The sequence below is a fragment of the Corythoichthys intestinalis genome, chromosome 21 (assembly GCF_030265065.1).
Source record: "Corythoichthys intestinalis isolate RoL2023-P3 chromosome 21, ASM3026506v1, whole genome shotgun sequence".
NCBI classification, from domain to species: Eukaryota; Metazoa; Chordata; class Actinopteri; order Syngnathiformes; family Syngnathidae; genus Corythoichthys; species Corythoichthys intestinalis.
In genome coordinates, this window is record NC_080415.1 from 21,104,272 (window position 1) to 21,116,819 (window position 12,548).

At 42.0% G+C, this 12,548-nt stretch overlaps 1 protein-coding gene across 1 annotated transcript in view; it reads right to left on the reverse strand.

Annotated features, from left to right (window-relative positions):
- The window catches only part of LOC130909861 (liprin-alpha-3-like), a 36,328-nt gene that overhangs the window by 7,466 nt on the left and 16,314 nt on the right, over positions 1-12,548 (reverse strand). The window contains exons 8-20 of the mRNA XM_057826777.1: positions 11,338-11,430; positions 11,161-11,213; positions 7,468-7,696; positions 7,178-7,261; positions 3,321-3,452; positions 3,190-3,252; positions 3,003-3,082; positions 2,675-2,861; positions 2,413-2,603; positions 2,074-2,317; positions 1,838-1,977; positions 1,599-1,747; positions 1,436-1,532 (exon numbers count right to left, since the gene is read on the reverse strand). Of these exons, the coding sequence (XP_057682760.1) occupies positions 1,436-1,532; positions 1,599-1,747; positions 1,838-1,977; positions 2,074-2,317; positions 2,413-2,603; positions 2,675-2,861; positions 3,003-3,082; positions 3,190-3,252; positions 3,321-3,452; positions 7,178-7,261; positions 7,468-7,696; positions 11,161-11,213; positions 11,338-11,430 (1,742 nt within the window). The remainder of the gene's footprint in view (positions 1-1,435; positions 1,533-1,598; positions 1,748-1,837; positions 1,978-2,073; positions 2,318-2,412; positions 2,604-2,674; positions 2,862-3,002; positions 3,083-3,189; positions 3,253-3,320; positions 3,453-7,177; positions 7,262-7,467; positions 7,697-11,160; positions 11,214-11,337; positions 11,431-12,548) is intronic.

Here is a 12,548-nt window from a genome sequence, read left to right on the forward strand (position 1 = left end):
GAAAAAAGTTAAAAAACATTTTTTTTAAAGCTGCAATTGCAATACCGTGATACCGTGGAACCGTGACATTTTTGGTTTAAGGCAGTGTTTTTCAACCAGTGTGCCGCGGCACACTAGTGTGCCGTGAGAATTCGTCAGGTGTGCCGTGAGAAATTATCTAATGTCGCATTTGTATATATATCTTGTAATGTCCGTAACTGTGCGGGCCCTCGAAGGGGCCATCAGACTGCAGACGTACCGGGAAGCATGCAAGGAGGGAGGGGGTGGGAGAACGGCGTGAGAGCGAAGTTAGCGGTTGCATGTTGGGGATGCCGCTGTTATTTTGTGTATTATTTTCCATTGTTGCCACAAAAAAATGGGAAAGTCATCACCGACTCCTTTCTATTTCCCCATTCGGGGCTATTACAGTATTTTTTTTTTTTTTTTACGTCTTCGGGCGGAGTTGCAGTAGGAAGGAAGGAAGGAGTAGGTAGAAAGTTCTCGGTCGTGTACAGATGAGCGACGTATTGCTCGTGTCGTGTTCAAAAACTGCTTGGATTTCTAGCCGTCAACGACCTTGCTGTCAGCGACAATGTAGACCCCAGCACATCATTTGGTTAGACTTGTCATGTGTCGATATACTCAAAAGGGTCCTTTCTACTTTATCCATATATGACGACCTTCAATCCTCCCACTGTGTTTTATTCCAGCACATTGTTGAGAACAGCAAGGTGGTTAATGGCTAAAAATCCGAGCAGTTCTTGAAGGCGACACGAGCAGCTATCCAAAAACAGCACCATGGTGCCAAGCAGGTTTAAACGTCATCTCCAAAAGAAACACCCGTTGCTTCAAAACAAGTTGATGGACTATTTTGTTCGCCTTCGTGAAAACACAGAGAAACAGGCAACGTTTTTGATAAAAACTACGAAGGTAAATGAGAAAGCCCTCAAAGCCAGTTATTCGTTGCTAAATCCAAAAAGTCCCACACCGTGACAGAGACATTAATACTATCTGCCTGCAAAGCCATTGTCTGCGAGATGCTCGGCCCTGATGTGGTTAAAGACATTGCTCAAGTCCCCCTGTCTGATAATTCTGAGCTTTTTCAAGCCTAACTACTATAAAAAAAAATAATAATAAAAGCAGAGAAAGACTGAGAACTGTTGAAGAATAAGGATACCAACTTTGTATTCATCTAAACAGGCTCAAGTTTCACACTGAGTAAGTATACATACTGAGAAATTATTTTTTAAATTAAATATACTGTGCAGAAAATCATTTTGGAACATTTTTGGTTTGTGGTGTGCCGCAAGATTTTTTACAATGTAAAAACGTGCCGTGAGTCAAAAAAGGTTGAAAAACACTGGTTTAAGGTTATCATACCGTCAGAATCTCATACCGGCACATGCCTAACTCGTGAGTTTGAAAAATCATCAATGGACAGGTTAAAACTTCTCACTTCTTTTTGCTCCGACGGTCCTTTTCAACTGTTCCGGTCCCGAGTTTGGCCAGGCCCAATGGGTCCGCTGGGCCCAAGTCATCTGAAGGCGTGGAGGCTGAAACGGTTTACACACATATTGTCAGGTTGTAAAGACCAAAGTCAAACAAAACGGCAGACACACCCAAAGAGGTAGACTCGCGTCCAGGTGCGCCGATCCTCCCCTTTTCCTTTTTACCAAAAAGACGCCCGATTGAGGACTTAATGCTTTTCTTTTTGCTGGCTTTATGGAGAGAATCCTGGCTGGCGGTGATGCCTCCATCGGCAGATAGACTTAGAAGAAACACACCAGTGGCGTGAAAAGAGTAACTCAGCACATTTTGAGTCTTGGAAGCCAAGTATGTCAGAGTTTAAATTTCATACCTGCGAAATTCCCTGTGGTCATCGAGCCCTGCTCCTGGGTGAGTGTGTGTCATCCGGTCCAGCCGTAGGGCTCGCGGGACAGCGGGAGGGTTAGAATCAATCAAGGCGAGTGCTTGGCATTCTTCACCATCTTTGCTGTTCTGTATGGGGGAAGAGTTCATTCAATTACAAAAAAGTTTTTGCCAATTGATTGCCTTTGTAAAAGAAATAAATAAAGAATTGTGCCAGCTTTGAACCTGTCTGTCAGTCTCTCTGGCAGGAGAATGCGGCAGGCGGGGGGTGGAGTGGCCAGAGCTGGGGGGTGAGGGAGACGCCAACGTAGAGGAGGTGATGGAGGGGGTCATGTATCCCCGACCGACGCTGTCCCGTCCACCGAGCGAAGAGGGTGGAATTGGGGGCGCGTCTAGGGCCACGCTGCTAACCCGACTCTCAATCTCCTCTGCCCTCAACTCTGTGCTCTCCTTTTCCTCCTGGATGAGCCTGAGAGAACAATCAGAAAGCGCAATTAAAGATGTCCCTAAATAGCATTGCTATTTAAAATCATTCCCTCAAGATCAATTAAACTTAATACATACTTAATCTCCTTGTTGATAGCCTCCAGTTGCTCTTGTAGCATGATGGCCAAAGTCTGGACATCTGTCTGCCCGCTCGGCGACAACAACTCCGATCCAAACAGAGTCTCCCTGTCATCTTCGTCGTCGGAGCAAACTCCTTCCACGCCATCAAACCCGGGACCCATCATATTGCCAGTATCCCAGTCACCATACTGGAAGGAAGACATGGGATGGGTGAGAACTGCTGTGTCTTGACGTCCTCGTCTCAAGACCAAGTGACCACCTTGTTACAGTCGTCCCGAGCTTGCCCCCAACGGCCGCGGTGAGTCCGTCGGACCACCACCCCACCAGAGGAGCTGGTGTAACCCGCCGGGAGAGACCCCCCACCTTGCGGGTACCGCAGCTCTGAGGCGCTGCCCGGAAGAGATCTTCGAAACAAGGTGGATGGAAGTGAGCTCACGCTGCCCGCCCTGCATTGGGACCGAGAATTCTCATTATTGCATCATCCTCGTAAATGACAATACTCCTAGCCGCTCAAGTGATATTTTGTTTATCTGTTTGTGACTGAGCGTGGTATAAATCAACTCTTTTTATGGTTCATTATGACAAACCTGGAATAAGATGAGCCAGGCCTGCCCCTCAGCTGGTCTAGCTCCAATTGGATCCTTTCCAGCTCAGCAAGGAGCTGCTCCTAGAATACAGAGGAGAAAGTAATAGATAACACCTTGTTTTTCTCGGCGAGAATGTTGACCGTCTGGTTAGGATTAGGAAAACACCTTTAACATGACAGCTGAATACCTTATTAGCAAGAAGGTCATCTTGAATTTTCTTCATATTGGCCAGTTCTTCAGAGAGCGCATTCTGGAAAGGAAGAAATGTACGTATTTAGAACTTTTTTATGCCACCCAAAAATCTGTTTTTTAGGTCACCTTCTCTTCCAGTGCCGCCATCCTCTCTTTTAGATGCAGCTGAAGTCTCTCATTGGACTCGGACAGAAGTTTGTCTACGGTATCTGAGAGTCGTTTGTTATGTTCGTCATTCATTTTTTCCCTCTGCCTCGCCTGAATGGAATAAATTCAAACTGCGGGTTAATGGCGAGCACACAGTTTTTGTTTTGATTAACCATAGACTTCACCATCAGTTGACAAGACAGCTCCTACAGATATTGCGCCACGCATTTCCATAGGGGGCCGACCCAGGCAGAACGTTGAGTTGGCTTTCACTTTGATAAACTCAAACACACGCTGCGTTCTAACGCCGGATTTAGGAGGAACCAGGGCGAAGGTTTTACTGCATACATGCAGGCAGGAATGTCTCAAGAGTGATTTGGGCGAGGATTCAAGGTAGTTATTAGATTCAATAGCACCGTGCATGCACTTTCAACTTAAAAAGCTCTTTGTTTAGTGACTGCCGCCGCGTTGGATTACACAATAGAATGATTTTAGCTTTCAATATTTCCGTAAAATGAATGATAACTGCCCGTTTTTTTGCATTTAACCAAGAATCTAGACTGTTCTATGTTCATATCTATAGAAATTCTGGGTTGTACGTATTTATTTACAAGTATTTTCAACTTAAAAAGCTGTTTGTTTTGTGATGGCCGCCGTGTTGTATCCATACACAGTAACGTAAATTTACAATTTAATATGATCAGGTAATTTTCGACCAACTGCCCATTTTTTGGGGTAAAAAAGTAGTAATTTAGACATTTCTGCGTCCATACAAAAAAAAAAATCGCCTTTGACTTGTTTTTTTAATGTAACATTTCAATTTAAAAATGACGAGAGCCAGATAGCCGGTGTTCTGTCAAATTTTTCACCCCATCAGAAATTGCGCGAATGCGCGTGATCTTAAAAATGGCCACGAATGCAGCGGTTCCAATGTAAACGCTACAAACTTCTTTAAGGAAAGAAATATTAACTGACGTTTGATCATGGACGGACATGTAGAAAAGTTCTCCTCAGACACATCCCACCATGTTAGCTACACACAACAACTGCCCGCCGCTCTCTCTCTCTCTTTGACGTGTCGTTAAGCATTCATTTATGCCATATTCGTGTTGCACACGTATGTTTATGATGTAACTCGTTTATTTAGCACCTTTGGATAACATTCAGATTCCAACTGAATGTAAAACAGGGCTTATTCAATGCCACAAAAGCTTTGGGAGAAAAATATTAGAAGGGGGCAAAATTTGACAGAATACCGGCAAGACATGCTGAGAATAGTAACATCGCAATTCAACCTAAATAAGTTGTTATTGTGTATACAAAAATGCAAATTTTACTTTTGTCGAGTAAAATTAAGATGCATGCTTTCCTCATGTATTAAGTTTCTGATGTGAAAATTGAGTGATTTATTAGCTGTTGAAAACTTGCACTAAATGAAAAAAAAAGTTGCTATTTTGGGCAAAAACTGATGTTATGATATGTAAGTGTTGCTATTGATCCTGAAAATATAGGTGATAATCTCTCCATTTGGTGATTTTTGTGAATAAATCCAGTGTAAAATTTGAGAATTTTCTAGCCATTTTAAGTTTTGTTATACTTGTATAAAAAATAATCAGGATATTGTTAGGGAACTAGAGGAGTTCCAAAAAATCGATTATTACATGCATCGCGATTCGACACGTGACGATTCGATTACGATTCATAAAGGTTAAAAAAACGATGGATTTTCCCTCATAACTTTATGACAGCCGCTCGTAGCAGAAAGAAATTCAAGACACGTCTGCTGTCCAGGCACCGTTAACGAGCGCACGCACGTTATGATGGATGCTGCCGGTTAATGAGAGAGATTTACTCCTTTTTTAAAAGACTGGAAAATAAATTTGTGTATGAGACAGGCAGGCACAAATGCGCGACCACTGGGTCGAGCTTTTGTGCGTATTTGTGTGTTTTTTTTTAGAGCATGAGAGGAAGAGAGATAGTTCGTTGCTCCTTGTCTTTCAGATGTCCAGCATTAGTTTTAAGGCATTTCAATTGAAAAATGTCCTGAGTGTGTTGCTGTGTGCCCATGTGCATCTATAAGAGGTGAGTACACGAACCCTCTTGTACTGTTTAGCCTTTATTGTTGTTGTTTTTGAGATGTTAATAGTTAGCGCCGACATGTATTTCATATGCAAAATGTGTTAAACAATGATTAAGTACAGCGGTAACACTACAAACATGCGTAATAGTACAGAAATCTGTGAAACCAAAGTATATTGGTTAAAAGAAGTCTTTCTAAAGACACTTTTTTTCCCAGAAAATGTGGAATTCATTCCACCTGTGTAAATTTTATTGTATTGTTGAGAGAAATAAGTACTCCCTTTAAAATGGTCATTGTTTTGCACTTTCTTGTAAAAATAAAATAAAATAAAAAAGCAGCTTAAGGGAAGCTTATTGTCGTATGGGCATGTTTCCATTGTTCCTGTTGAATCATTAGGATATTTTTAATAAATAATGGACATAAATTTGTTTGGCTACTGTATTAATTAGTAATGCACCATGCATCGATAATCGTGATAATAGCGATAACGTCAACACAGTGATCATCATTCAATAATCGAATAGTAGCACCCTGAATCATAATCGAATCGAATCGTGGGTTGCCTAAGATGGCACACCTCTATAGGGAACGGCTTTGGATTTTTTGATGTTGCTGCTAATGGAGACTCATATACAGTGTATCACAAAAATGAGTACACCCCTCGCATTTCTGCAGATATTTAACTATATCTTTCAACTGGACAACACTGACAAAATTACACTTTGATACAATGAAAAGTACTCTGTGTGCAGCTTATATAATGGAGTTAGTTTATTTTCCCCTCAAAATATAGCCATTAATATGTTAGTTTATTTTCCCCTCAAAATATAGCCATTAATATCTAAACCCCTGGCAAAAAAGTGAGTATACCCCTTAGTAAATACATACATCCCTAAATGTCTAAATTGAGTACTGCTTGTCATTTTCCCTCCAAAATGTCATGTGACTCGTTACAGGAGTGCTGTCAGCATTGCTGCAGAAGATTGAAGAGGTGGGGGGGTCACCCTGTTTGTGCTCAGACCATACACCGCACTCTACATCAAATTGGTTTGCATGGCTGTCACCCCAGGAGGAAGCCTCTTCTGAAGACTGTACACAAGAAAGCCCGCCTGTCTCATCAGACCACAGGACATGGTTCTAGTAATCCACGTGCTTTGTTGACATGTCTTCAGCAAACTGTTTGCGGGCTTTCTTGTGTACCGTCTTCAGAAGAGGCTTCCTCCCGCGGTGACAGCCATGCACGCTAATTTTATGTAGAGTGCGCCGTATGGTCTGAGCACTAATAGGCTGACCCCCCCACCTCTTAGATCTCTGCAGCAATGCTGTATGCAAATTTGGAGGGAAAATGACAAGCAGTACTCAATTTGGACATTTTGGGATGTACGTATTTACTAAGGGGTGTACTCACTTTTGTTGCCAGAGGTTTGGATATTAATGGCTATATTTTGAGTTATTTTGGGGGTGAAAATAAATTAACTTTATTATATAAGCTGCACAGACTACTTTTCATTGTGTCAAAGTGTCATTTTGTCAGTGGTGTCCCATGAAAAGATATACTTAAATATCTGCTGAAATGTGAGGGGTGTACTCACTTTTGTGATACACTGTATGCCTAAGGGCCTGTTTTGGTTTAAGGTCGCTAGCCTTAAGTTTTTGCAAATAGGCCCCCTACGGATCAGCCCTGAGTACCGTGTCCCGTGAACTGATAGTGAAGTCTACAAATTGACTTCTATCAAAGAAGCTACATGATATCTACCCTCTGTAGCTCTTGGTTTTTCTCTTCAAGTTGAGCTTCCATTTGTCGTAGCCGTTCCTCAAAGTTACCATGGCGCTCTTCTGCCTAAAAGAAAAGACATCTGTCAGGAAATCGTTTGTTCCCACGCAGCAAAATTCTATCTTTGAGAATATAACCTCAGTGACAAGACATTGTACACTTTGTCTGTAATTGTTGGATCGCTTTGTCTGTAATTGTTGGATCAACTGACAAAAGCAACGACAGAATTTCTAAGAGACGTTTAAATATTTTTTATAAAACTTTCCCCTTACCTTGTTGAGAGCAGCAACCCTTTGTGCGAGCTGCGCTTCGATCTCAGGAAGCGTCTCAGCTCTTTGTAGGGTTTGCTGGAGCTTCTGTTTGGATTCATCTAGACGTTCTTGCAGTTGTCTATTCTTCTCTTCACTCTGCCTATGAAGGGACTCCTTGCTGGCCAGCTCATTTTCCAGCTTGTCCTTGATATCATGGAGGGACGTGGCCTCCCTTTGGGCGCTGAGGTACCTGTACACAACACCAGACAAAATTGCAACTACATTGTGTGGACCAAAGTTTTGAGATGCACCTTCTTGATTGCATCTTAAGCATTCACTCTGTCAAGACATTTTGAACATTTTTACAGTATGCATTGTTGTTGCTGATATGGCCAATTTTGGGCAGCCGTCCATGGCTTAATGTTCACAAGGGTACCGGCAGGAGTGTTTCCTTAGAAAACTAACTTGAAAACCACAATGCCTACAAACCTTAATGCAGAGTTTATTCAACATTTAAAGCAACTTGGTAACTTTTAAAATTTTGGTCGATTTTAGCGACGCCGGCGGACAAAAGCCGCAGTGTTTTGCCGTAGTGTTTCCCATGAGGATACACCCGCACAGTGTCGTAAAATCACCAATCAATCAAAAATCAATCTCCAGGTCGCCTGCAGATAGATTGAAGAACATTTTAGTTTCCAGCGGCTGTGTAAAGGATGAATATTATTAAAGTAATGAATCCAGTTGTGGCTAAACAATGGCATTTGACGGTTAGCAACCGTGAGGCCAAAACTGCTGCGTTGACGAGTTCGGTTGGGGGGGTGGGGGCGTCACGCCAGTGAGTGAAAGCCGGGCCAATGTTTATTCTGTATATCCTGGTAGCCACCCTTTTTTTCTCTTTCTCGGAAAAAAACATTTTGTCTTTTGTTGGTATGCCATCTTTGCAGAATTCGCGCAAAAGCTTTTGCATCGACTTCCGTCTACATCGAATGGGGATAGGGGGAAGTAACATAGAGTATTCCGTAAAGCAGTCAGCACATTTGTTGTTTTTTTGTGCGGTACGGTTCCTGCCACCAGTGTTGTTTTCGTCAACGATGACAATAACGAAAATATTTCGTCAACGAACAATTCTTTCATGATGATGACGTCACGATGACGCGCTGAAAACGTTGTCTTGGGAGACTAAAACATAACGAGATGGATGCAAGTTGTCTTCTGACGACACGAGAACGAGGTGAAAATTCGCCATCGTTTCCATCATAAATTCACAATGTGTGATGTTTTTTTTATTGTATGTGTAGTTAGAACGCGTTTAGCAGCGTTCGGTCATGTCACTCATGTGACGTGCTGTGCCTACCCCCATCCCTCCCTCCCGCCCCACACACACACACACGCTTACAGTGAGTAAGCCTGTTTTGCTTTCTTATATTGGCTAGATATGCCATGTCGCTTTAGTCTTTAAAGGTCCGAGTGTCCTGAGTGATCATCACACACTAAACTAACTTGTAGTGTTAGCATTAGCATGTAGCGCAGCGACTCAGTGTCTTCTTAACTCTTGGAAAACACTTCACATGCAGTTCGTGGTGTCCAGAAGAGTTTAATTAATTGCAAATCATGTGCTTTTTTTCCTGCTGAGTGTGTATCATCATCATGAAAACGGTGATGTCCTTGTAGACTTTACAGTTATGTGCTCGTCTGTCACGTTCATTCCAAATTCTTGGAAACCTTTTATTTATTTATTTATTTATAAAAGTTTTAAAGTTTATGGACGAAAACATTTTGAGAATAATCGAGTTTTTGTTGACTAAAAGTAGACGAGGACGAACACATTTTAAAATGACTAAAATATGACTAAGACTGAAAAGTATTTTTGGCCAAAAGACTATAAGACTAAGACGAAAATTAAAATAGCCGCCAAAAACAACACTGCCTGCCACCCTCCTCAAAGTTAATTAGTGCCGGTGAAAGCGATACAGACCCCCTCAAGATAAAAAAGAGGTGTTCTTCAACTAATTGTCAGTCGACATATTGTTGCAAATGTTATGAAAATATTTGATAAAGGTTGAAAAGTTAACTAGTGTTGCTTTAAAGTGCCTGTGACACGAAAAAGCATGTTTATTTCATAATACACGCGGTATTTTATGCCCCTGAATGATATGGGCCGCTTGGATGTGTGTGGAAGCGATCGCTATTTTTATATAGTTTTTTGAATCCCATGCCATGAAAATGAGTGACTTCCGGCTTAGGTCGTGCATTGAGGAGGAGGGCGCTGTGACGTGTACGGTAGAAGACATCCTCTTCACGCTACAGTGTACTTTTGTGTATGAGGACGAAGGATTCAGCTGATTTTGCGGATTAATACGTTTATTTTTCGCACCACGCCAGCCAAACGGCTGCAGAAAAATCCTTCTCTATGAGGGAGAGGCGTATGCACCTTTTTGGAGTTTCAAAAGGTTCCCATTCACCGTGGATATTTACTGCGGGACCATTGGACTGACGAGGTAGTGAGTAAACATCTTGTTTTGTATTATGTCAAATACGAATACAGCGATTACAAAGTAAACACTACAAACTTCCTTTAAATGAAGGACTACTTATGTTTGATCATTGATAGGCATGTAAAAAGCTCTCCTAATGCTCACTAGCAGCAGCACGTTAGCTCCACAACAAATCCAGCCACCCTCCTCCGGGGAACGGACTGTAAATTGCTCTCCGCCGGGTGGTTTGCCGATCCACTAAGACAATCGACAACCGGGTTGTCATGTCAAATAATCCAGGATAGTTATATGTGATTTTCCACTTCGAAGACTTTGAAACATCACTCGGTTCGGGTTAGCATGTCGGCTAGCTGTCACGGCTTCTGGTTTGTTTACATTCTCCGAAGCCGGGGAAGGGAAATGACATATGTCCGATTTAGGTGTCATAAAATATCGTTCGGGAGGTGCGACAGTAAAGGTGAAGTCGACATTTTTGACCATTATGGAGTAATTTTGCCATGTCGTCCTGAATAAATGCATTTTTATTATTTCATATTCCATTCAGCACAAGACTGTTATTTGTCATGAACATGCCATTTATTTAGCAATTGGGGAAAATACTTGGATAAAAAGAATATCCTGTAAAAATATTGAAGTAAAGAGACAGAAACAATGACATTTTGCCGCTCTCTTCGTCGCGTTTTCCTCGTTGTGAATAGTTCCCCCTCGACGGGCTGACTGGTCCTTCTCAAGCCATTTATATAGCTATTGGGGAAAAATACTTGGATAAAAAGAATATCCTGTAAAAATATTGGAGTAGAGAGACTGAAACAATGACATTTTGCGGCTCTCTTCGTCGCGTTTTCCTTGTTCTGAATAATTCCCCCTCAATGGGCTGAATAGTAAAACCGATGAGCCCAGTCTACCGCTGACGTCATCCACCTGTTGGGGACGCTAAAGCCCTATAATGGTAGGCGTGGCTAACCGGCAGATTAAAAGACTAATTTCTCGTCATCTGTGCTTTTCTAAATTGTTGTATATAGTCGAATCGTCTCAAAATATGATTCTAATTCACATAATAATGCCATTTAAGACTTTTTTTCTCGTGTCATATGCTCTTTAACTCCTCTTTTATCTATCGAACAGCAATTTAAGAAATAGGATATGCATTGCATTGTGATTTTTTTTCCCAATGGCATGTGCTTAGTTGGCCTTCAAATTGAGCATTGATTATGGTTACCTGCGTTCTAGTGTTGTTATCCTTTCTTCCATGTCCTCCCTTTGGCAAAGGGCCTAAAAGAGGAAGAGATGTATCAAACATATATTGTAGTATAATATGTGCATATACTGTATATGTAGCCCCTAAGGGGGAAAGATCAGGATTTTGGCCAGCAAAAGACAGATTGGCCCAACAGACCTCTTTCACTTCCCTTTGCAGCTTCTGATTGGCCTCCTCCGACTTTGTCACCTCCCTCCTGGCGGCGGCAAGCTGTTCCTCTATTTCGCCAACCTGACGAGACGCCACAAAGGACGACAACCCAGGTGAGTCAGTGCTCATTCAAACAGCAGCGGGTGTGAATAAATAGTGACAGTGATTCATTACAAATAGCCATCGGGCCTTAGTAATGTTCTTAAAAAGTCAAAGTGACACAAGCTTAACATGCTGACTTGAGAGTAATGTACACTAAGAACTTGGGCCAGCGTATCACTTTTTTTTTTTTCGATAGTATGACATTATTCTGGCGGTCAGGGGCATGCAGAGAGTTTTGGAGGGGCAGTTGCTTTACTAAAAAAGGGGCACATAGACCAACAGGCAGCACTGTTGACGCTGATAGAAAAAAATACAGTGGGGCAAATAAGTATTTAGTCAACCACCAATTGTGCAAGTTCTCCTACTTGAAAAGATTAGAGAGGCCTGTAATTGTCAACATGGGTAAACCTCAAACATGAGAGACAGAATGTGGAAAAAAAAAACAGAAAATCAAAATTTTTAAAGAATTTATTTTCAAATTAGAGTGGAAAATAAGTATTTGGTCACCTACAAACAAGCAAGATTTCTGGCTGTCATAGAGGTCTAACGTCTTCTAACGAGGTCTAACGAGGCTCCACTCGTTACCTGTATTAATGGCACCTGTTTTAACTCATTATCGGTTTAAAAGACACCTGTCACACTCCAAACTCCACTATGGCCAAGACCAAAGAGCTGTCGAAGGACACCAGAGACAAAATTGTAGACCTGGACCAGGCTGGGAAGACTTAATCTGCAATAGGTAAAACGCTTGGTGTAAAGAAATCAACTGTGGGAGCAATTATTAGAAAATGGAAGACATACAAGACCACTGATAATCTCCCTCGATCTTGGGCTCCATGCAAGATCTCACCCCGTGGCGTCAAAATGATAACAAGAACGGTGAGAAAAAATCCCAAAACCGCACGGGGGGACCTAGTGAATGACCTACAGAGAGCTGGGATGACAGTAACTATCAGTAACACAATGCGCCACCAGGGACTCAAATCCTGCACTGCTAGACGTGTCCCCCTGCTGAAGAAAGTAAATGGTGTTGGTGTTATACTTATATAGCGCTTTTCCACCTTTCAAGGCGCTCAAAGCGCTTTACACTATCTCGC